The sequence below is a fragment of the Vulpes lagopus genome, chromosome 10 (genome assembly GCF_018345385.1).
Source record: "Vulpes lagopus strain Blue_001 chromosome 10, ASM1834538v1, whole genome shotgun sequence".
NCBI lineage: Eukaryota > Metazoa > Chordata > Mammalia > Carnivora > Canidae > Vulpes > Vulpes lagopus.
The window spans coordinates 41,769,866-41,791,766 of NC_054833.1; the positions used below are offsets into that span (position 1 = coordinate 41,769,866).

General features: G+C 54.9%; 1 protein-coding gene across 1 annotated transcript; it reads left to right on the forward strand.

Moving 5' to 3' along the window:
- Positions 1 to 74: 74 nt before the first annotated feature.
- On the forward strand, positions 75 to 12,688 carry SCN2B (sodium voltage-gated channel beta subunit 2). The gene is made up of 4 exons (XM_041773119.1): positions 75 to 479; positions 7,785 to 7,951; positions 8,224 to 8,434; positions 8,913 to 12,688. The coding sequence occupies exons 1-4, from the start codon at positions 278 to 280 to the stop codon at positions 9,110 to 9,112; spliced, it is 780 nt and encodes a 259-aa protein (XP_041629053.1). The 5' UTR covers positions 75 to 277; the 3' UTR covers positions 9,113 to 12,688.
- The last annotated feature ends 9,213 nt before the right edge of the window (positions 12,689 to 21,901 follow it).

A 21,901-nucleotide genomic window follows, 5' to 3' on the forward strand; every position in this document is an offset into this window, starting at 1 on the left:
AGAAGAAGAAGAAGAAGAAGAAGAAGAAGAAGAAGAAGAAGAAGAAGAAGAGAGGCAGGATTTGCTTTAGTTCTTGTTTAATTGGGAGAGAATTGCTGGGGAACTTTGTTCTTTTCAAAAAGACTTTTTTCCTGCCCTCCCACCTGCTTTTCAAAATCCACCAACCACAAAATTTACTCCATCCCCCCTTTTCTCTCTCCCTTACACACTCCCTCTCTCTTTTTAGCAGCAACATACAAGCCGGCCATATTAGAGAGATGGAAATAAAGCTTCCTTAATGTTGTATGTGTCTTTGAAGTACATCTGTGCATTTTTTTTTTTAGCATCTAACCATTCCTCCCTTGTAGCCCTCGGCCCCTCAAATCACCCTCTCCCCCATCCCACCCGACTAACATCTCAGTCCCTGAAAATGCACAGAGATGCCTGGCTACCTCGCCCTGCCTTCAGTCTCACGGGGCTCAGTCTCTTTTTCTCTTTGGGTAAGTTAGACTGCACATCTGCATGCTCCTGATGGTCCAGAAGTGTAGCCACAGCTGGAAGAGGATGGGGGCCGGGGGCAGGAAAGAAGATATTGGTTGAGCTTCCCTTCATGTCCTTGGGAAGGGAGCTAATGAACGGGGACTGGGGAAGACATTACTGGGGACTGCATAACGCTGAGACTACTTGGTCATGGAAATGTTGGGTCGTGGGATCTGAGTGTGCCTGTGTGTGTGTGTGGGGGTGAGGGTTATCACGGGAGGTGATTTTTCTTTGGATTTCCCTGAAATGGACTTGTGTGGGGGTGGGGGCAGAGGGTAGGTCAATCTGCAAAATCTCTTCGTGGATTTTTTTTTTAAGCTGCTACAAATATGGGGTCCTGGGTCTTCTTGCTCCCTTAAGGGGCTTCTCTTGCAGACCTTGATCTTTGGGATCTGGTGGATTCAGGATATGAAGAAAGAATGTTTGGGGGAGTGGGAAGTGGGAAGTTGAGTCTGGGTCTTGCTTCCTGGAAATCTATACCATTGATTTTTTTGAAATGTGTTGGGGAGCAGGTGGGAAGCAGGCTTGAGGTATGAGCTTGGCACTGGGAAGAGATTTGCTGAAGCAAGCGCTGATGGAGGCCTCTGACTTGGGCCCGATGGAGTGGAGGAAGCGGCCAGGTGAAGGGACCAGGAAAAAAAAAAGAAAAAGGAAAAGAAAAAAAAAAAAAAAAAAAAGGGAACTCCGGGCTGGGTGTAGCTGTGGCCCTTTAAGAGCAGCCCAGCCTCGCTGACTGCCTTGTCAAGTGATCCACATGTTAATTTCATATTTGACCACTCATGACTTCCTGGTGAGTAGGTGGGCTAGAGAGTTATTTGCAAGCCTGCTTTATGGGTAGTTTCATTCTTGCTCCTACACTTACTCATCAGTGGTGTACTCATTGGTCAGGTCCAAGGACTGTCAGTGGGATACTCCCCATCATGGAATCCCACTTCCTCTCTCTGTCTCCTCTTTCTCTGATGTGCTGTGTTGGATATTAAGCAGGAGTCCTAGACAGAGACAACATACAGCCCCTGACAGCATCATAAGGCCCATTAGCTTTGCTGAGTTACTGGACATGTTAACAACAGAGCAGGAATGTGATGGAAGCTGGTGCGGGGCAGTATCAAGAGGGTGAGCTTTGGAATCGGCTCTGGGTTTAAAGCCATCTTTGCCATTTACCCCATGACCATAGGCAAGTTACTTGACCCTTCTGAGATTTGGTTCCTTTGTGGGTAAACTGGAGAATGCCTGCGTTTTTGGGGGGGGGAAGCTGGCATACAGCAGGTGCTCAATAAGAGCTGAACTTTGTGGATGCTTGTCATGCATTCAGATGCTGTAGAATTTTAGTCCTCACGGTAATCAGTAATCAAATGAGATAGATACTGCTATATCCTTCTGTAACGGATGAGGAAACAAGCACAGAGAAATGAAGTAACTAACTTATTTAAATTAAGTGACTTAAAGTCACATGACTAGTTTAAGGTGAACTGAGTTTTGAACTCATTTGTCTGACTTCGGGTACTTACCTGTTGGACTCTACTGCCCCCAATGTTCAAGAAATGGTACTGCTATATCAACAGTGATCAAAGAATTTCAAGAGCAGGCAAAAAGATGGGGAGTTGGGTGGATGACCTGTGTGTAAGGAGCCAGGGATGGAGGACAGGTGACTCCTTTGGGAGTTAGGGAGAGCTTTCTGTGGGAGAGGGACAGTCTTGTGAGAGCCTGATCTAAGTGAAGGAGGGAAGGGGGCTCCATGACCGTGACCAGGGTGTATCTTAGTGGGAGGATGGGGTCTGGAGTGAAGAGGCCAAGGAGTGGGGGTTGTGAGGCAGTGGTGGGAAGAAGCTAGGGCCTCTGCAAACCTGGGTGGTAGAGGATGCAGGAACGGGGAGCTTGATCGATGCTATGATGAGGCTTGCCCTGGCACTCCAAGGCTAAGGGCTCAGAGGCACAATGGAACTTTGGTGGTTGTAGTGGTATCAGTCCCCAAGATGGAGGGACAAATTATGAAGGAGGGGCCGCCTTAGGGGCAGGGTTTGTGAGAATAACCATAGAGCTGATAAAGGGGGAAGGGGACCAGCTGGGCAACCTGCCTTATACACAGCAAAAGCATGTGAGACTAGTTTTTATCTAGAAGCAATCCAAATGCCTGGACTTCCCAGAGTTTTTCTTAAGACCACTGGCTCTGCGGGCACCAATCTAGTTATCCAAATGTGGGTTATGTTAGATGAAGCCTAGAAAGTGGAGTCTGGTCCTCACTGAAGCCCACTGCACATGTCTGCTGCTGGGGGCAGGGATCCAGACATGCAGGGAAAAGGCCTTTCCTTCCTTTTATAGACGTTTATTGAGTGCCCATCTGCGCATCACATACTGTTCTGGATCCAGAGATACCAAGATGAGCAAAAATCAGCTCCCCAGAGCCTCCTGGGGGGCACAGGCACATGAACAGATAATGAGAGCACAGCATCATAGGTGCTGCTACAATGATAATCATAATGATGATGACAATGACAGCGGCTAGCCTCCGTCAAGGGCTTACTATGCACCAGGCATTGCTGTGAGCTTCCTACATTAGCAAGTCATGTAATCTTCACAAGCGCCCTAGAAGTCAGGTTCTATTATCATCCCCCATTTTACAGATGAGGAAACTGAGGTCGGAAGGTTCACTATCTTGCCAAAGATCAGGCCGCTTGGCCACATTGCCGTTCTGCCTTCTGGTCATATAGAAGCGAGAACAGGGCTGGGGAGAGGGCCCAGGCGCTGGGGATGCTGTCATTTGGGCATGCCTGGTTAGCTGGGAACCGCAGGACAGGTAAGAGGGCCCCAGGTGGAGAAGGGTGAACGAGCTTCCCGACTTGAAGCAAGCATGCGTGCAGAGGCATGGCGGTGTGAAAGAAAGTGGGATTAACAGAAAAAGTAAAAAGTCGGGGATCACTGGAGTGGAGGAAGCATGGAGGGTTGGGAGCTGGCAGGAGAGGAGGCCAGGACCTAGATTGGTCCCAGATGGCAGAGGGTTGGAAGCCGTGCCCAGGAGCCTGGACTCGAACCTGAAAGCACAGGGAGCCAGTGGAAGGGTGATGAGGACATGCTGCGTGGGGGTAGACTGGGCTTCCATCCTGGTGTGGGGGAGGGTCCGAAAGCAGTAGGCGAGGTCTGGGTGTCACACTCCCCTGGATGCTGGGGCTGCTCCAGGAGACAATGTGGTCCAGAAGCTTGGGGGGACCATTTCTCTGCTCGGATGCTCTCTCTTTTATTTTTTATTTTTATTTTTTTTGACACTCTCTCTTTTAAACAAGAAGAAAATAAACCTACCTCATCGGTTGCTGTAGGGTTGGAAAGAGGAGTGAAGAAAATTCACTTTTACCTTCCAGGAGGTAGTGCTTCACCGGAAGTGAGCAAATTTTTGTGATCTCTGAAAGATGGGCCAGTTAGAATAGTGGATAACATGGGGCCTGGGATGCCCAGATGTGCCCCCAGAGAAAGAGTGGGGGCCTGGGTGCCAGTGATGCCTTGGAACTAAGACCAGAAGCCACATCCTCACTGTGCTCCTAAATAATTCTCATTTTCTTTCTATGAGTTGGAAATCAGGAGACCGACCTGGTCCCAAATGGGGCAAGCAGGAGGCCTGAGCTTCCTTGTATGGAGGTTCCTTTAAACAGGACCATTCCCCTCTGGCCAGCCTGCCCTGAGCTGGGAGCTGCTCTGCTATGGAGACAGTGGGAAGCCTGGCGGTTCCTCGCAAGCCTTGGAATGTCACCCAGTCTCAGCCCCTCACCCCTGTCTGGAGCCCAGCAGCCTGGGCTAAAATCAAGCTTTCTCACTTACTAGCTGTGACCTTGGGCTGTTCGTGTAACTTCTTTGTGCCCAATTGCGTTGTCTGGAAAGTGGGGTGGTAATAGGGCTGTTGTAAGTATCAAATGAGGTCATATTCTTGGAATGGGTAAGACAGCCTCTGGCACACAGCAAGCACTTAGTTGTTATTGTGAAGTCCTTTCTGGGACCCTTGCTAGAGACTCGGCTACTTTCCTGAAGCCGCAGAGTTTATTGGGATTTTGCTCACAGCTCTGACCCTGCTGCATGGTGGTTTCTTTAATGGGGGCCTGGATTGGTGAGAGACCGAAAGCCCCGGTGGGGACTCAGGCTGACGTGGGAGCGTTGGAGTAGGAGCCAGGAAGTACGGTCTGGCCTGGGCTCTGGCCTGGGCTCATCCCTGTCCTCTGTGTGTCTCCCTTGGGCCTCACCTGCCTCGCTGGTGAGGCGGTGGGTCTAGATTCACAATTCTGGAGGTGCCCCTGCCTGGCTGCCTCTGATCTGGTGATCCTGCGCCCCGATCTGCAGTTGGGACTGGCTGGACTTCTCTGACCACTAGAGGGTGCACGGTTCCTTCTGGAGCCTCCAGCAAGGGCCATGCTGCAGGGTTGCGGGAAAGGGACCCTGCATTGCACCTGTGCTCTCCCTCCCCCGCCAACCTGGAAGGACCTCCCCATAGCTCTGCCCTTCCACGCGGGAGGATGCTGGCTCCTTCAGAGTGGAGGGGGCTGCCCTGGGGGTTCAAGTTCTAGCCTAAGCAGTGTGGGCCAGGCTGGGAAAGGGGTTGCAGATAGGTCAGCCCGATTCAAAGCCTCTGCTTTCTGGGGTCACTTGGAGACCCCTTTTGGTAGGGGGCCCTGGGAAGGTCGCGGAGCTCAAGCTTAGAAGGGGTTAGAGAAGCAGGGCCTTCCCCGGGTAAGAGGTGAACTCAGGACAAGGCCCTGCCGGGTTCCTTCCCTGCAGATTCTCTGCCTCTGCAGAGCAGGGGCGGCAGTGGCATTTGCTGCACACCTCCTCCTTGCCTGGCGCCGAGCTAGGTGCTTTCATAATGGTGATGAAAGCGGGGCTGTGGGAACTGGGCTTTGTTCTTCTTGGCAGGCCCACTCAGCCTCCCCAGTTCATGCTCCCCTAGTGAGTACTCAGCCCACACATGAACCCGAACCCAGGGCCCTGCAGGTGGGTGTGCATGCCTAATCCCTCCACCTGAGGCTCTGCTGGGACTTCTAGGGCCAGCATTTTGAAGCATCTCCTGTCCTTAAGTCCTGTTCGCTAGCCCTGGCCACTCATCCTGAGGGACGGGCTGAGCAGATTGACAGTCCTACTTGCAGGCTGCTGTGAGGCTGCGTCCTTCCGGCTTGGCACCCATCAGCAGTGCCCTACACAGTTGTTTGGGAAACCAGAGCCCTGTAGGGGATGCTGCTGGACTGTCACTGCAGGGGTTTGGGGGAGGGGCTGGGCCTTGTGCCAGAGCTGGGAGGATTCCAAGGGGCTGCCCTCTGCCAGGAGGAGACTGTCCCAGAAGGCCTTCCTGTTTAGAGAACTTAAGGAGAACATAGGGTAACAGGAGCTGCGACTGTCCACCATGCTTCATGCTTTACATATTTTATCTTTTTAAAATGGTCATGGCAATCCCTGGAGGTGGGTGTCATTAGCCAAGTTTTACAGAGCAGGGGACTGAGGCTTGGAAGGTGAAGGAGCTTGTGCACATTCTCCCAGCCGATTGAAGGCAGAGCTGGAATGGGACCCGAATCTCATGGGATCTCCTTGTCTACACTAATCCTGCATCCACAGCCTCCTAGTCAGCTCTCTGACTCCCTGCCTCCTCAACCCCACTGAGTCCCCTGCTAGCTTCCTATCTCACTCGGAGATGAAAATCCTAACTGCCAGTTCTAGCCCCCAAGGCCCCCAGGGCCTCGCCCCTGCCTAACTCTGGGACCTCCGGTCTCACCACTTGCCCTTTGAATCACCACTCCTTGTGCTTCAGACACGCAAAGCTTGTTGCAGCCACTGGGACCTTGCTCTTAATATTCTGCTGCTTGGAACTTGATTCTTTCAGAATTTTAAATGGCTCACTCCCATACTTTGCCAGGGGCTGCCTACCTGTCAGCCCCTCTGAGCAGTCCTCCCTGACTACCAACAGGAAACAGCACCCCTTAACGATGGCCACCATGCATCACGACGTAAAGTCACATTATTATTTTTTTTCTTGTTAACGTCGATTCCCTTCCCTAGAACACAAGCTTTGTGTTGTGGCCACTCGGGCCTCGCTTGTTCACAGCAATAACCCCCAAGGCCTAGGCTAAGTGCGTGAGGCATAGGGAGAGGCTTATAAATAGGGGGTAAATGAGCAAATGCATGGCTCATACTGACCATTACTGTTTATCCCCTGTAAAGAAAATGAACCATTTGGGATGATGTTTTGATGATTTTGGCAGAAAATCTTAGTGTTAAGTTCAGGACTTGGGTGAGGCCAGTGAGGTGCCTATGGTGTACAGTTTAAGGAGGTATTTGCCTGACACTGAGGATGGGTCCTCCCTTCGACTCTGTGTTCAAGGCCTTCTGCCCCATGGCGATCACTGCAGCTTCAACTGGAAAGGCTTGGGCTCACCTACCTCACCCTAGACCTTGCTCTGCTTCGAATGTCAGAGCGGGCCAGGCAGCCCCAGCACCCAGCTCTTCTGGCCCAGGGCTGGTGCTCCTTACAGGATTTGACAGAAAACTGCCATTCCCACCCTGCCACCCCTTCAGCCTGGATCAGCTCCTTGCTGTGGTGCTTTCAGCCCTGACATCTGCAGAAGGGACTCCTGTCCTCATAGAACCATCCGTCAGTCCTTTGGAATTGTGCTTATTCTGGGACGCATCTTCCCTCCCACTGCTCGTCTGCCTTCTTTCCTGCTTGCTAGAAGCTGGGGGGAGATGAGGGGGCTGGGCTGGGCTGGGCACGCTGCTTCACTCTGGTCTTGGTGTATAGAGAGCAAGGCCTTCTGAATCTCCATCTGTCTGAAGGCTTTCTGCCACATGGGAGACACTGCAGCTTTAGCTGGAGGAGCTTTGGATCACCAGAGATGGTTGGAAGTGGTGGGGAAGAAGGGGAACCTGAGGCCAGTACAGTAGAGTCCGAGGTCTCAGTTAGCAGGTGGCAGTGGTAAAGCTGGGGCAGGCCAGCCAGAGGAGCGGCTGCACAACCATGGTCCTAGGTAAGTCTTGGGGCCATTTGTCTGCCCCTGGCTTGGTAGGCGATTCAGTTCTCTCCACCCCAGCCTTGCTCTACCCCAAGGCCCACATCAGGTACCCCTTAGGAGCTTTGCCCACTGCACTCCACTCTCTGACTAATTTCAGACGTAAGGGACCCAATCCACTGCCATAGCTCTGCCCCATTGGCAGCAGGTGCAGAAGGCTTGCCCCCCTCCCTAACCGCCACCCCCCCCCTCCCCGCAACCAGAATTCTCACCAGTTTGTGGCTTTATCCACAGTGCCACCAGGGCGGAGCATGGAGGTCACAGTACCTACCACCCTCAACGTCCTCAATGGCTCTAATGCCCGTCTGCCCTGTACCTTCAACTCCTGCTACACAGTGAACCACAAACAGTTCTCCCTAAACTGGACTTACCAGGAGTGTAGTAACTGCTCAGAGGAGATGGTGAGTCCGGGATGGAGGTGGAGGTGAGGGAGGGGGTGGGAGCCCCTGGGTATGAAGCCCCCATTTCTCACCACCTGCCCACACACTCGACCAGCACCCTGGAGATCCTGGTGGGCTAGTCTGCTCCAGGGGACTTTGGTAGAAGGTGTACTGTCACGCCTGGGTGGCCCTGGGAGGGTAGGGCCCTGGAGGTAACCGCCTTTCTTCCAGTGGGGTGGGGAAGGGCACCCCCTCTCCCGGTGGCTCCTTGCTCAGCCAGCTTCCATCCCCAGTTCCTCCAGTTCCGCATGAAGATCATCAACCTGAAGCTGGAGCGGTTCCGAGACCGCGTGGAGTTCTCGGGGAACCCCAGCAAGTATGATGTGTCCGTGACGCTGAGAAACGTACAGCTCGAAGATATGGGCACCTACAACTGCTACATCATGAACCCGCCCGACCGCCACCGCGGCCATGGCAGGATCCAACTGCAGGTCCTCATGGAAGGTGAGGGGCGGGCGGGGCGGGCAGGGTGGGGAACCTGCTGCCCTGGGAGCCCCTGTCCCACCCACCACCCTCCAGCAGGAGGAGCCCCCTGGCTCCTTGGGAGGGGCTGTGCTCTTGGGGTAGAGCAGGGCTGGGGTGGAGAGAACTGAATCTCCAGCGTGTGCTGGGCACCCTATTTACCAGGGATTAAGTAAGGATTAAGTTAAGGATTAAGACAAGGTTTTATCCTTATAACGACCCCAGTCAGGGTCATGATTCAAAGAATCATAGCAGCAGCTCTCATTCATTGGGCACTTGCTAGAGAGAGGTCATCACCCAAGGTCACACGGTGAGTGAATAGTACAGTTAGGACCTTTCCACCAAGAGCATCCGGTGAGGACCATGGGGGGGGGGGGCACACAATGCAGGGAGGGGGTGCTTGGGGGAGGCTCCTTTTCGGGGCCCGTCCTCAGTGGGTCTGTTTCTTTTCCTTCTCCAGAGCCCCCTGAGCGGGACTCCACAGTGGCCGTGATCGTGGGCGCCTCCGTGGGCGGCTTCCTGGCGGTGGTCATCCTGGTGCTGATGGTAGTAAAGTGTGTGAGGAGGAAAAAAGAGCAGAAACTGAGCGCCGACGACCTGAAGACGGACGAGGAGGGCAAGACTGATGGAGAGGGAAACGCGGACGACGGCCCCAAGTAACAGGCCCCGCAGCCCCCCTCGCGTCCTGTTGCCCTCCCACCCTCCGCCCCGCACACTGTGCCCCTGCCTGCCCTCTCTTGGTGTGCTTCTCCTGAACCGGGGTCCCAGTGCCCACCTGGGGCCTCCCGAACCCCTCACGTCGTGTCCCCCACCCTGCACCAAGAGTGACCCACCTCTCTTTCATTTGGGAAACCTGCCATGGCGCGTGGGATGTGTGGGCCCCCAGGGGAGGGACAAGTGGGCTCTGACTGCCGGCCCCTGAGTGGAGGCAGGAGGCCTGGGAGAGGGTCCCAGGAAGAGACTGGGAGCCCAGCCCGCCCTGTCTGTGCACTGGTCTGGTGGGCCTCAGGGAGCACCTGCTGGCGGCGGAGGGGCTCTCCTGCGCTGCCTCCTGGAGCCGCTCCAGGCCTGGCGGCCCTGTCAGGCTGGGGGTGCTGGTGGGTTCCTATAACTTGGGTGGCGGGCGTGTCAGAGGGACGACTGTGTTTCCTGGACATTGCAGGGAAGCTGGGGCCGGAGGGCAGGTGGAGAGGAGCCTAAGCCTGGGGACCCATGCTCTTACCCCCTCTCCATCAGTAGCTGCTACCACAGAAGCCTTGGGGGGTTTCTGTGGGCTGCTAATCTCTTGGGATTTGGAGGGGGGAGCATTGTGCTGAAGAGTTGCCAAGCTGGGCGGTGGGGAGGTTTTATCATTTTTCACCATAGCCATAAAGAACAGGAGACAAAATTCAAAGTCAGCTAAGATCTGAAGGGGTGGGGGTGCCACTGTAACATGGAGTTGGTTGCAGACTGGCTTCTCCACCCTGGTGACCTCCCTGTCAGCTGAGTGTGGGGCTGGGGAGGCGTGGAAGCCATGCGGAGCAGTGGGTGTGGGGAGTCGGGGCTTTCCTCTGGGCCCTTGTGTTTTGTGTTTGAACTTTCCCAGGTACCATCAGCAGGGCTTTTAGTTGGCTTTTGGGTAGAGACTGGGAAGGGAGCACCCCGAGGGGAGAGTGGGGCCTTGGAGCTTCTGAGACACTATGGGCATGTTATACCCTCCCTGCCCCAGGGACTCCCTCTGTGGGGAGGAAGGTAGCATTTATGGAGAGCCAACTTTCACTGCCATTTTACTCACATTAAGAGGGAATCATTTAAGCCTCAAGAGAGGGAGAGAACCAGAGAGAAACTGCTGACGTGAACACTACCTTGGAAGATCCTCAGGGATCAACCAGGCAAGTCCCACTACAGATGGGGAAACGGGTTCAAAATGACAGAGACCAAGGGTCCTGCCATCCCCTCCTCTGGCTCCTCAGTCTCCAGTTTGAATCAACAGAGCCATAGTTTTCCTCTCCATAGGGAGGGGAGGAGACTGGAGGGAGGGCTGCTCCTCTCCCAGGCCGGTGGGAATGGAGGGATGGAGCAGGAGGGCAGAGCTGCTGGCAAGGCCCTGCCCCTGCGCCACACTGACTGACCTTCAGCCCTTTCCTGGCCTTTCCAGGAGCTCAGACCCCACCCAGGTTCTGGGAGTCAGCGCCCTGGGCAGGAACCGGTCTGGGGAAAGTGAGTGGAGACAGGACTGTGACAGTCTCAGGGACAGTCTCAGGGACCATTCTCTGCCTCTGCCCATCAGATGGCCAGTTTGGGGAGAGAACAGTAGCATCCATGAGGTTCAGTTTAATTCACTTCAATTCGACATCCATTTATTGAGCATCTCCTGTGTGCCAGGCACTGTGCCAGGTGCCAGGGATGCACACAAAGCCATAACACAGTTGGAAGCTGCCAGGTCAGCACTGTGGGGACCAAGATTAATTTTTTTGGTGCATCTAATTCCACCTCTGCAGCCACTGCTTCCAGGGCTGGAGTTGGAGAAGGAAGACAGTCCCAAATCTGGGCCCTGGGAAGGGAAGAAAGGCAAGAAGGCGGGTAGTGGTGGTGGTGGTGGGAGATTCAACAGGGAACAGGGTGACAGGCCAGGCAGAGTGGGCACAGAGTGGGGGATGGACAGCCTGGGTGACAGCTCCGGGGTGGGGGGAGTCCAGCTCAGTACTTAACTGCCAATCAACACACTGCCAATGGGGGTGGGCTAAGCCACCAGGATGCCTGGGGCAGGAGGACACAGCCATCCTTGGAGAGCCAACCAGCCATGAGGGGAGCGATGGGCAGCTGAGACCAAGGGCGGTTGCGATACGCAGAAGCAGCCCGCAGATTTTTCTCCTTGCGGCCACCTCTCAAGTATTCTCTTCTCCCAGGATGAGTGAGGATCTGTGCTGATGCGGGGCACGCCTCACATTTAGGGAACTTTTTGCGCGATTCCCTAGGTTTATTCTAAGAAATCCCAACTCCCCATCAAGAAGCTCCAGACTTCTGGGCTCCTTCCTTCCAACGCCCTGGCCCAGGGTGGCCCCCCCCCCCCCATCCTGAGCTGCCCCACTCTCTTGTGCACTTTCTCCTGCAGCCTCTTTGAATCTCTTCGGGAGGAGGTCTCCTAGAGCTGCCTCCCCCAGGGCCATGAGGTTGGGAACAAGATGGGGCTTCTGTGCATAGAGGTGGGAAACCCGTGACATGTTTCCACAGCAGCCGTTTCTCTACCCTGCTTTCTAGTTTATACCAGCAAGCCGCTCCTCTCCCTGCACTGTGGGTTCACGTCCCACTTGTCCCACTTGCGGCTGCATGTTCCCATCACTGCGCTCTCCTGGGTCCAGTCTGCTGGTTTTCCCAACAGCCCCTGCCTCTCCTGTTGTCTTAGAACTCCCTGTCTGTCTCTTCCTCCTAATTTAAGGGCCACTGTAAGGAGATGGGCTGGCCAATCCATGCGATTGAGCTTATAAGAGCAGAGTACAATTTTTCAGGACTGAAATGCCTTGAGGTGCCTTGAAACTGGCTTTGAAAATGGCTGTCTGCCCCTTAGCGATGGACTAATCACAGTTATTCCCAATCTATAAAAAGGAAAAGCCAACTGATTCCATATTTCTCCCTGGAGGTCCCCTTGGGGAAGTTGGGCTGGTATTTACAAGGTCAGGTTAAAGCAGATGGACGATGGAAAATACTGGCCAGGTCCCAAAAGACAGTCCCAGGCCATAGGAATGGCGTGATGCAGGTGGAATGAGTGATGAATCAAGAAATTTTCCTTGCAACTCATCTTAAGGATAGACAGCCTGTGTCTCTTGCTGTGCCTCGTGCTAATGTCTTCCTTTATTGAAGCTTGCTGATGCATTTGTACATAGTCTATATATAGGTATAGATATATTATATATACAAATATAAAACATCTCACTACATCCACTCCAAAAGTTACACTGGGTGTTGAGGGAAAAACCATCATTTCTCAGTGTTTTGAGTTGATTCACCAAAGGCAAATTATGGAATGTTCTTACTGCTTTTTGTGCACTTGGAGGAGAAAACTCAGCTACTTATGCACTTTCTGGGTTTTCTGTGCTGCAGGGTGGTTGGAGGGGGTGGTGGGGAGAACAACTTTGATGGTCCTCTGTGACCCAGCTGCTGTGATGTGTCTGCTTTGGGGAGCAGGCTGTGTTTTCTTTGCAGTTTGTTGTATTGCTTGGATCTATTGGCTACAATAAACAGATCATCTCCCCTGAACATCCCTTAAGTGTGGCTTTTTTCAGGGCTCCAGAGCGGGGCAAGTGGAGGCTTTGCCAGGATCCTGCCAGGGACCCCTCCTGCTCCTCTCATGGGAATCCCACTGCCATTGCCGGGCCCGCAGCAAGGACACGGTCCTTCTGTTCTGCTCATGTAAACGAATGCCTCATCTCTTTCCCTCTTTGCCTTCTCTCAGAATCCTGGAGGACTCTATCCACCTTGGAAGCACCCTGAAGACGGGTGTCTGAACACTCCCACATTTGGGGGGCCTCTTGATTACTTCTGGGATGACAACAACCTTTGATATTGTGGGTGCTGCCTATTTTTTCCATGGATGGGTGACCCATCCTGCCTGCCTGTGTCTGAGCTGCGTCTGACCAGACAGACGCTTCCTTTGTCTGCTCTGGACTCGGGGGAAAGAAATAGTTGACAGTGGCTCTGAGTCTGCCCTCGTGCACCTTCAAGGTTGAGGGTGTCTGGGGGGAAGAGTCAGGATGTTCAGGTCCCACCTGAGTCCTGCTGGATCTTATTTACATGCACCTGGATCTTCGGAAGCTCAGGGCCAAAGAGGACCCCCTGGTGGAGGGGCTCCACTAGTCCGGACACACCCAGCCTTTTTCTCTTTTGCTACCTGTTCTCCATCTCTGCGTTTTTCTCCTATGCGCACACACGAAAAGTAAGAAATGTTTCAACTTTCTGAATGGCAAGTGGAAGTGGTTGGTTACTACTTTTGTTCTGGTTTCTTGGTCATTCCTGTCTCCTCCCTGGTGACCCAGAGACCTTTGCCAGTGTTCAGTGGCCAGATGCACTTTAGAATACTTCCAGAGGACCCTGACCCTGTAGTTGTAGCACCTGCGGGGGTTGCTGCTGCTACCTGGGAGCGAAGCCAGAAGGAGCGGCAGCATCAAACAGAGGGGGCTGGTAGTCAACTGAACCACAGATACCTTGGCTTAAAAGGGTGTCTGTCCTCCAGAGCCCCTGAGTCCTTCCAAGGGTGGTATGTCAGGCGGTGCTTCTCTACCTGACAACTAGGGAAACTGAGGCAAAGCCTGTGGACTCGGCAGCAGAAGACACTAGGAATTCTGGCTGGTTCTCTCTGGGGTAGGGCCAGCATCTTCCTCATTCTAGGGCTTTTCTCCCAGAACACTTTGGATCTGGGCCTGGCTTCTGGGAGAGTTGGATTTGGCTCTGGCAATCTCCTTAAATTGATGTTCTCTAGCCCAGCCTGCTTGGGGCCTGGGTGGGGATAGTTCTGATTGCAGAATGAGGTGCCTTGTGGGGGAAGAGCTAGCTGCCATTCTGGGGTTCGGAATCGATCACCGGCTTTCTGTACTCCCATTTGAGATAGAGCCTCTCCATTCCCGCGGCTCCTTCACTTCCTTCCTGCCGGAGCCCCCTGCAGGGCTTGGGCACCCCATCCACCCGCCCACTGCCTGCCACCTGGAATAGGAGTCCATATGGGCACGGGGAGAGGGTGATTTCAGAGTTCCTAGGACAGGTCCCAAAGGCCAAAGGGAGTGGGATGGGAGAGGAGATCTCTACAACATCAGAGACAAGGAGGGGTCTTGGGGACCATTGGCCAAGCCTCCGGAGTATCCTGAAGGGAAAGTTGAGGATCACAACAGGGAAGTGACTGGCTTAAGGCCACACGATGCGTCAAGGACAGGACAGGATCTCCTATCAGGCTCTAGGTCGGTGGTTCTTCCCACAGTCCACAGTCTGGGCACAGCTAGGCACAGCTGGGCACAGCTGCACACACAGCCCGGGACCCTGTCTGCCCCTCCCCAGCTGGGGCTGGGTGGAGCTTCCCCAAAGGCTGTTTATAAAGCTGAGATTCAGAGAGCGAAAGCGTTTCTCCCAAAGTCACGCAGTTGGCTAATGAAGAGCCTGGGCTGGCAACCAAGTCTCTCTTCCCTAGGTAAGGCCTTCCCCAGGTTGACCTGATGCCCATCAATAGACAAGAGACGCATGTCTCCCGGCTCCAATCCCCAGAGTCCCATTCCCACACGCCGAGTATGGCTTGCTTCATGCTTTTATATGAGCCCCCTCTTAGACTATGTGTCTCCTTCTCATTTTGCAGGGCTGGGGGTAGTACCTGAAAACCTTCAGGTGAGGGGAGGTGGGCTGGGCAGCTTGATGGACAGAAGCATGAGCCCCCACTAGGTCTCTGGCCCTCCTGCACGGCATTTTGAGGTCTCAGAAGGTCCACACTGGCAAGGATCTGCAGGAACTCTTCTCATATGGCCCTGGGAGCATTGCCCCCCACAGACCTCTCACCCTGAAGCCCACCAGGTTCTAGTCCTCCCTGGCTGCACACTGCCATGCTAATGTTCAGGGCACCAGCCATCCTTCCAGACAAGCTCCACCTGTCCAGTGGATGAGAGCTCCAGGGGGCCTTGGGGAGGGCAGCCCATCTGAGAACTCTATCATGGCATCTTGACATAGGTTTGATCCTAAGATAGACTGGCCTAGCCTAGGAGCCCCTTGCCCTGCAGGGCTGAGGAGGCCTCTGGCTAGAACCAAGAGAAAGACTGATGAAGTAGCTTTTCCTTTTCTCTGGCAATAATGATCTTGAGAGCCCAGGAAGTGCCAGGGAAGGGGGCAAGTGAGCACTGGGCACTCAGCTTGGCTACTTGGGATTCCACGGGAGGGGCTTCCCTTGCAGCCCTGGCAAAGTCACCTTGATCTCAGCCACAGCTGCTTCTGCTTCTCAACAATGACAACTGCCCCGTAAACAGGTGACACAGGGAGTAGAAACTGTTTGCTTCAATAGACTGAGAGCCCCTCTTGTGGGCAAATGCGCAGATGGAGAGTGTTTGTTCTCTGCCTGTGGGTGGGGGAGAGTGTGCATTCCAGCTGTTGGCTAATACGGTGGCTGGGTCTATGGCCACCGGGATAGGGATGAGACTTGTCCCATTCTGCCCCAAGGCAAAAACACTAGGGCAGGCGGGCAGAGACAGATATTGATCCAATGTAAGTCAGGGCTGTGCAGAGGGTTGAGTTTCTCTGAGGTAATGAGATCCCCATCCTGGAAGGTATTCAAGTATAGCTTGAGGGTGTTGTTGAGAAGATTCATATATCAGGGCATACTTTTAGATGACTTCTAAGTTCACTGACGATTATCCCTCTGCAGCTCTCAGTTTAGGATTCAAGTGATAGAAGGGGGATTAACTCTTGCTTGCCTGAAGAGAAATATGACACATGTAGGGTCAAGCTCCTGTCCCTCTGCCTTCTAACTCTGTCACACTCTACTCCAGCCTGCTTCTGTGCCCTTGTGCCCCCTTACCCTGTTCCTCTTTATCTGATGGGTGGGGGGAGGGGAGGTGGTAAGCACCTATTCACAGTGAGAAACAGGCTGGAAGAGGGCAGAAATTTGGGGCCACGCATCCTCGGGAACCTATTTCCAAAGATGAGGCCATGCAGAAATTGCGTCCTTGGCCCTTTGGCCAGGGTGAAGCTTTCTCTGTCCTTCCAGCCAAGACTGTAGAGAACAGTCTTCACAGCCTTCTCTTCTGTGGAGGGCATTTGGCTTCATCAAAGTCTCCAGCTTCCCCTCCCTGCCCTGTGTCCTGCTCACACCACGGGGATACTCTGCTGCTGGGAAGGGCTGTGGGGTTGGGTTTGAGTCCAGCCCAGAGAGCTGGGGGGTGTAGTGGGGGGCCGATGAGTAAGAGCTGGCTGGGCAGGTAAGGATGGCCACCACTCTCCTGGTTTCCTGAGTATGGACCTGCCGCTGGCCCCGAGCTGAGTATTCCATGGATGTCAGCTGACAGAATCTTCAGGGCAACTCCCCAAACAGGCACTTTCCTGACTTTTACAGATGGGGAAGCCAAGGCTCTGCTCTATTAAGTCCAAGGCTAGAGCAGGGCAGAGGACTCAAACCCAGGGCAGAGTGATGCCAGAGGCACCATGTCATGCAGACAGAAGGGGGCTGAGGACTGGTTCTCTCTCGGCCCAAAGCCCTAGGAGTGAGAGTGGGGGAAGGGTGGCTCAGCGCCAACCGACCAGATGACCATGGACCAGAGAAGGGCAAAAGTGTTTGGAAGCAGAGGCGAAGCCTTCTCAGTGGGCCCCTAACACCCCACTGCCCTCCACTGCCCAGCCCTTGACTCCACAGCTCTGTGGCTACTACAGCTCTGGTCTCTGGTGGCCGCCTTCTCCTCTCCTGGTTTATAAAAACCTCCAAAACCTCTTCTTCACTCGCCCAGGGAAGGAGTTGTCTCCCGGCCCTACCCCTCCTCCTGGGCCTGTGTCACACTCTGACTTCTCCAAGTTACCCTTCACTCCAGGGAGCCACCTCTCCATCTCCCCCACCTTCTTCCCCTGCCATGTCTCCCTCCTACCCACATCCTCCCCTCCCCTCCCCTCCCCTCCCCTCCCCTCCCCTCTCCTCCCTTTGCCAGATCTGGGCTCCCGCACTACAGTGCTCAAAGCTCAAAGCGGACAGGATCAGGACATTCAGCGAGTCTTGCCTGGCACTCCACACCATTTTACACTTCCGTTTTGGTCGATGCGTCTCAGCACCAGTCTTCAGGGCAGAACCAGGTCCAGGGGCCAGGACATCTGGCCATCCAGCTGACGAGGCAGTCCCATGGGGCAGCCGGGCTGCCACCGATTTCCCAATGCCTCTAGCCCCCAGCCCTCCTGAGCCCCCAAGCTCACTTGATGGGAGGGCAGGGGTCATGGCAACCCACGAAGCAGGGAGTAACACAGCTCTGGGGTGTTGGCTGGGGCAGCTGAGACCCCGGCCTGGGACTTCACACCCCACCCCGATGTGGCCCAGAATAAAGAGATGTCCAGGACTCACCCCATCTCTGAGCTGCAGCGGGGAAGCAGACGCCTGCTCCTGGAAATGGGCACACGCCCCTCCCCAGCTTGGGACTGTCCGGTGAGCACCTTTCTGGTCAGGATGCTTCAGCTCCCTCCTCCCTCAGCCCTCCTCCTCCCAATGAGCTCATCTGTCTGGGGCTCCCCAACCCCTTTGCCCGAAAGGATGTTTGGAAAGAACCTGGAAGAAAACAGAAGACGGGGGTGGGTGGGATGTAGGAGGTGCCTGCCTACCTGCCTGTGCCCAGAGCCCTTAGAAAGTGGAGGGTTCAGGAAGAGCTTATCTCTACTCCAACTCCACCAGGCAAGGCGGGCTGGGGAGCAGCGGCAGTGGCCAGTATTGGGTCCCAGTCGGACTGCTAGACCACGTGCCTGCGGGCTGGTTTGGTGCATGCTCTCCTGTTAACCCCCTCGACACCTGCTAAACTTCAGTGGATGCCGACACTGTGGCTGGGGGTGGGCAAGCAGGCACTCTGAGCTGGAGGGAAGGAGTGGAGAGGAGGGGTGCGCAGGGAACAGATGTAGGTGCACGAGGGAGGAGGCGTCCAAAACTTTGTGCAGGTGGGATCCACCCAACCCCAACCCGAGAGGCAGAAGGGTTTGAGGGCATTTAACTTTAAATTAATGCAGGCATGCAGGCGAGAATGTCACCAGCATTTCCACTGTCCTGAGGTCGGGACTCTGTGCATAAGCAGAGGGAGGACAGCTCAGGGAAGTGGTGGAAGCAGATCCTGGTGTAGATCAGAGGCTGGTGGGAGAGGAGCTGTGAGGTGGGGGTGTAGGGACTCCCCACAGAGCCCCATGTTCTCTGCCTCTCGGAGCAGAGTCTGCGCCACTGTTAGTGAGCTCCGTTACCTGCAAGGCTCCGACAGGGACAGAGACAGGAGCCTTGCGCAGGGGCTTGTGGGGGTGGAAAGGAGAGGGGCAGCAAGGGCCTGGGGGAGCCAAGGGTGGGAGGCTTCCTGCCAGGCTCCTGTTACTTAGGAGAAACTCCTCTTAAAAAAGACCTCTTAGGAGCATTCCCTTTCCCTCCCTCCCCTGTCAGGGTCTAGACAGCCTTTCTGAGAACTGGCAGGAGACGGGGAACCTTCTATCTACCTGCCCTGGTAGAAGGTGGGACCCTTCCCCCACCCCACAGCCACCCCTGCATGAATGACTTCCCATGGGAGAGCATTTCCCAATTACTGGGACCTGGAGCTCCTCCGCAGAACTGCTGGGGGCTGCCTTTCTCCCTAGCCACACACTGACCCTCTACAGCTCTCCCTCCAGCTCCCTGGAGGACAGGAACTGACAGGTCATCTGCTCTTGGAGAGGACTATTGGATTGACTGTTTCAAAGAATCTACATGACTCCCTTTCCCAGGAGACAACCTCCTTCTCTTTAAATCTGGGCCCAGTCTCCTCATCCTTCCGCTGCCACATCCCCTCCCCCAAATGACAGCTCCCTGGCAGCTCCTTGGCATGTGGCCTGCTCCCTCACTGCATCCCTGAAAACTGGCTCTCCCAAGACCTGAGTGTGTATTACCCATCATCGAGGATCAAGCCTCTCAGGTGCACTGGAAGCTGTGTCCAAGCCACCATCCCCACCCTCAAGGGACTTCCAGCCAAAAGAGGGAAGAGAACCAAAGAACCGAGGTGCTGTGACATTGCTTTGCACCCCCATCCAGAGACTGGGGGCTCTGGAGTTGGGTGGAGGGGGCCAAATAGGGAGGGTTCCTCAAAGAGATGGTTCTCAAAGGTAGGAGAGAATGAGCCTGACCTTCTCTCACCCTCTCCCTGAGCACCCTCAGGAAGATCCTCCAAGCTGGATCAATGGTCCAGGATTTTGAAAAATTTTGAGGAAAGTGCTCTATAAATGTAGAAATCTTCTAGCCACTAATGCATTTCTCAAGCACTTTTTTCCTGCCCAGGGTGTGGAACCCTCCTGATGTTCTTTAGAGAAAAGCTGAGGGTGGAGGGAGGGAATCACATAGTGGGGGAGGTTCTAATCCTGGCTTTAAGACACAATTTCTCTGTGACCTTGGGCTACACATTCTACCTCTCTGGACCCATTTCTTCATCTGTGAAATGCCTGTGTCTCCTAAGGATCCTTCCGACTCTCAGCAAGGTGAGCAGTTAGGCAGTGGGGAAAGTGGAGGGCACTGGGGACACTGGCCCCTTTTCCTATCACCAAGATCTAAAGATATCCAGAGCTCTGTCCCCTTCCCTCCCCCTTCTCTAGGCAAGGGTCATTTTCCTTCCCTTTGGCTCACCTCCTCTCTCACCTCAGCCTCCTCTTCTGAGAAACATGACCCCTGCTGTAAAAATAAAGTGGGCGGGCATGGATGCCTGGCTCTGTTGATCTAGTGTCCAGGACCTCCGTGGGGGGGGGGGGAAGGAGAGGGTGAGCCTGCAGATGGGAAGAGACTGAGTGTTTTTGGGCAACAGACCTCTTGGAAAATACCAAGAACTAAAAGGGACTGTGTGCTTATTACCTTGTCCAGCACTCTGCTAAGCACTTTTACACTCAATCATGTATCATTCTGTTCTTCACAGCCAGGTCCCCTTCCGATGTTCATAAGGCCTGGAGCAAGTGTACACATGGAAATTACATATATGCTTAAATATAAGTTATAAATCAAGATAACAAGTGTTAAAGTTTATGTTATCCTCTGACTTGATTACTTTTCCCTGGCCTTAATTGGAAGACCAGGACCGGAAAGCTTTCTCTGGTTCACACTCATGCATGTCTGAGAACGTTCAGCCTGCATGTCAACTTTTAGCCCCTCAGCAGCCCCTGCGAACAGCTATCTGGGCCACTATCTGGGCCTGTGGTTGCACATCTGGCTCAGGTGGGCTCCTGGGAGGTGGAGCCTGGGGAAGAGTCTTCCTTGCAGGGAATTCCAGGGTTCTGGATCCCCAGAGCATCGTCTAGAAGTGGAGGTGCATGGACCACCCTTCCTTTCTGGCCCGTGGGACCCCTTTGCCAGGGAGGAGACTATGGCCAGAGGAGGGCCAGAGTGAGGCTCCGGAAAGCTCAGGAGCCCAGGGCCCCTGAGGTCCCCTCCCTGTTGTTGAGTCTAAGTGTGGCATTGTTCTTGACAATCTCACGAGGTAAATATCATTCCTTTCACCGGAGTACAGATGAGGCTTCTGCAGAAGATTGCATAACTTGCTCAAGGTCGTACAGCAATACATGCTGGAGCTGGGATTCGACTCCCCAGTGCTTAACTCCAGGGTGACAGTAGCACTGTCACAGCTACACTGGGGAAAGGCAGTGGGGTCTCTCTTCTGGAAAAAGAGACATTCAGCTTTTTCCAGCCAACCTCAAGGGGTCCTTAATCTCTGGGTAGCACATGGGGGGGCAGGTTAGGAAGGTGGGGGTGTTGGAGAGGCACTGGTGGGGCTGTAGCAGGGGTTGAGCGATGTGTGGGAGCAGGTTTCCCAGTTGGAACCAGCCTCCAGACCTACAAGGAGTGAAGGACCAGGAATGTAGACAGGATCTGCAGGGGAGGGAGGGGGGTCTGGGTGGTTGGCTACCACCGCCAGGGAAAAGCAGTTCTCACTTTCCCCTCCAGGTTCGGAAAGATTTGCTGGTTAGCAGTCTCACCTCCACCCTCTGACCTGGCTGCAACAGCAAGCAGGATGGCCTGCTCTGGGCTCCTTCACCCCTGCCCCCAAAGGGAGGCCCAGGGAATCTCTTGGAGGAGGGTGAAAGCAGAGTCTTGAGGGGGGGGCAGCCTAGGTGGGAATAATGATAAGTAGGGGTGCGGCAGATAGGGAGTGTCTTGCCTGATTCCCTAGCTGGGAGCATCACGATTTCCAACGAGTCCACGGAGAAATGGGGGAGGTTGGTGGGCGGTGGGCGGGGGCATGTTGCAGTTGGAAGCGCTGTTCTCCGAGCCCTGAGCCGTGGGGGCGGAGGCGGCGGGCTGCAGGCTGCGGGCGCCGGGGTCCTGGTGGGCAAGCTGCACCTGCACCCGCTCACCGGCTGCGGCGGGGCCAGCTGCCGGCGTTTTTCGAGCGGTCCCTCTGCGGCCCGGGGAGACGGAGCCGCTACCTGACTCATGTGCCCCAACAGAACAACACAGAGTCCTAACACCCGAAGGGCTCCACATCTACTCCCCCCTAGTCATCCCCCCCCCCCAAAAAACCCCTATCCTCCAAACTGGCAGCTCAGCGCCTGGGATGATGCGGGCGGCCCTGCAGTGCCCAGCCGCAGCCGCCGGGCCCGAGCTGGCGAGGGAGTGGGGTGCCCGGCGGGCTCCCGGGGCTCCCGGGCAGGGTGCGCAGCGGGCGGGGGCGCCCCGGGCTCCGCGGCGGCCACCGCCCCTCCTGCGGCTGGAGCGCTTCCAGGGCAGAGGCGCAGCGCCGCTCTGCTCGGCGCCCGCTCAGCGGTCCTCCGCTA

Bases quoted from the DNA above. Each gene is read 5' to 3' on its own strand.
- SCN2B (XM_041773119.1), top strand. From the start codon at position 278: ATGTTGTATGTGTCTTTGAAGTACATCTGTGCATTTTTTTTTTTAGCA. The intron at 480-7,784 runs GTAAGTTAGACT...CTTTATCCACAG, and splicing joins CAGTCTCTTTTTCTCTTTGG to TGCCACCAGGGCGGAGCATG. The intron at 8,435-8,912 runs GTGAGGGGCGGG...TTCCTTCTCCAG, and splicing joins ACTGCAGGTCCTCATGGAAG to AGCCCCCTGAGCGGGACTCC.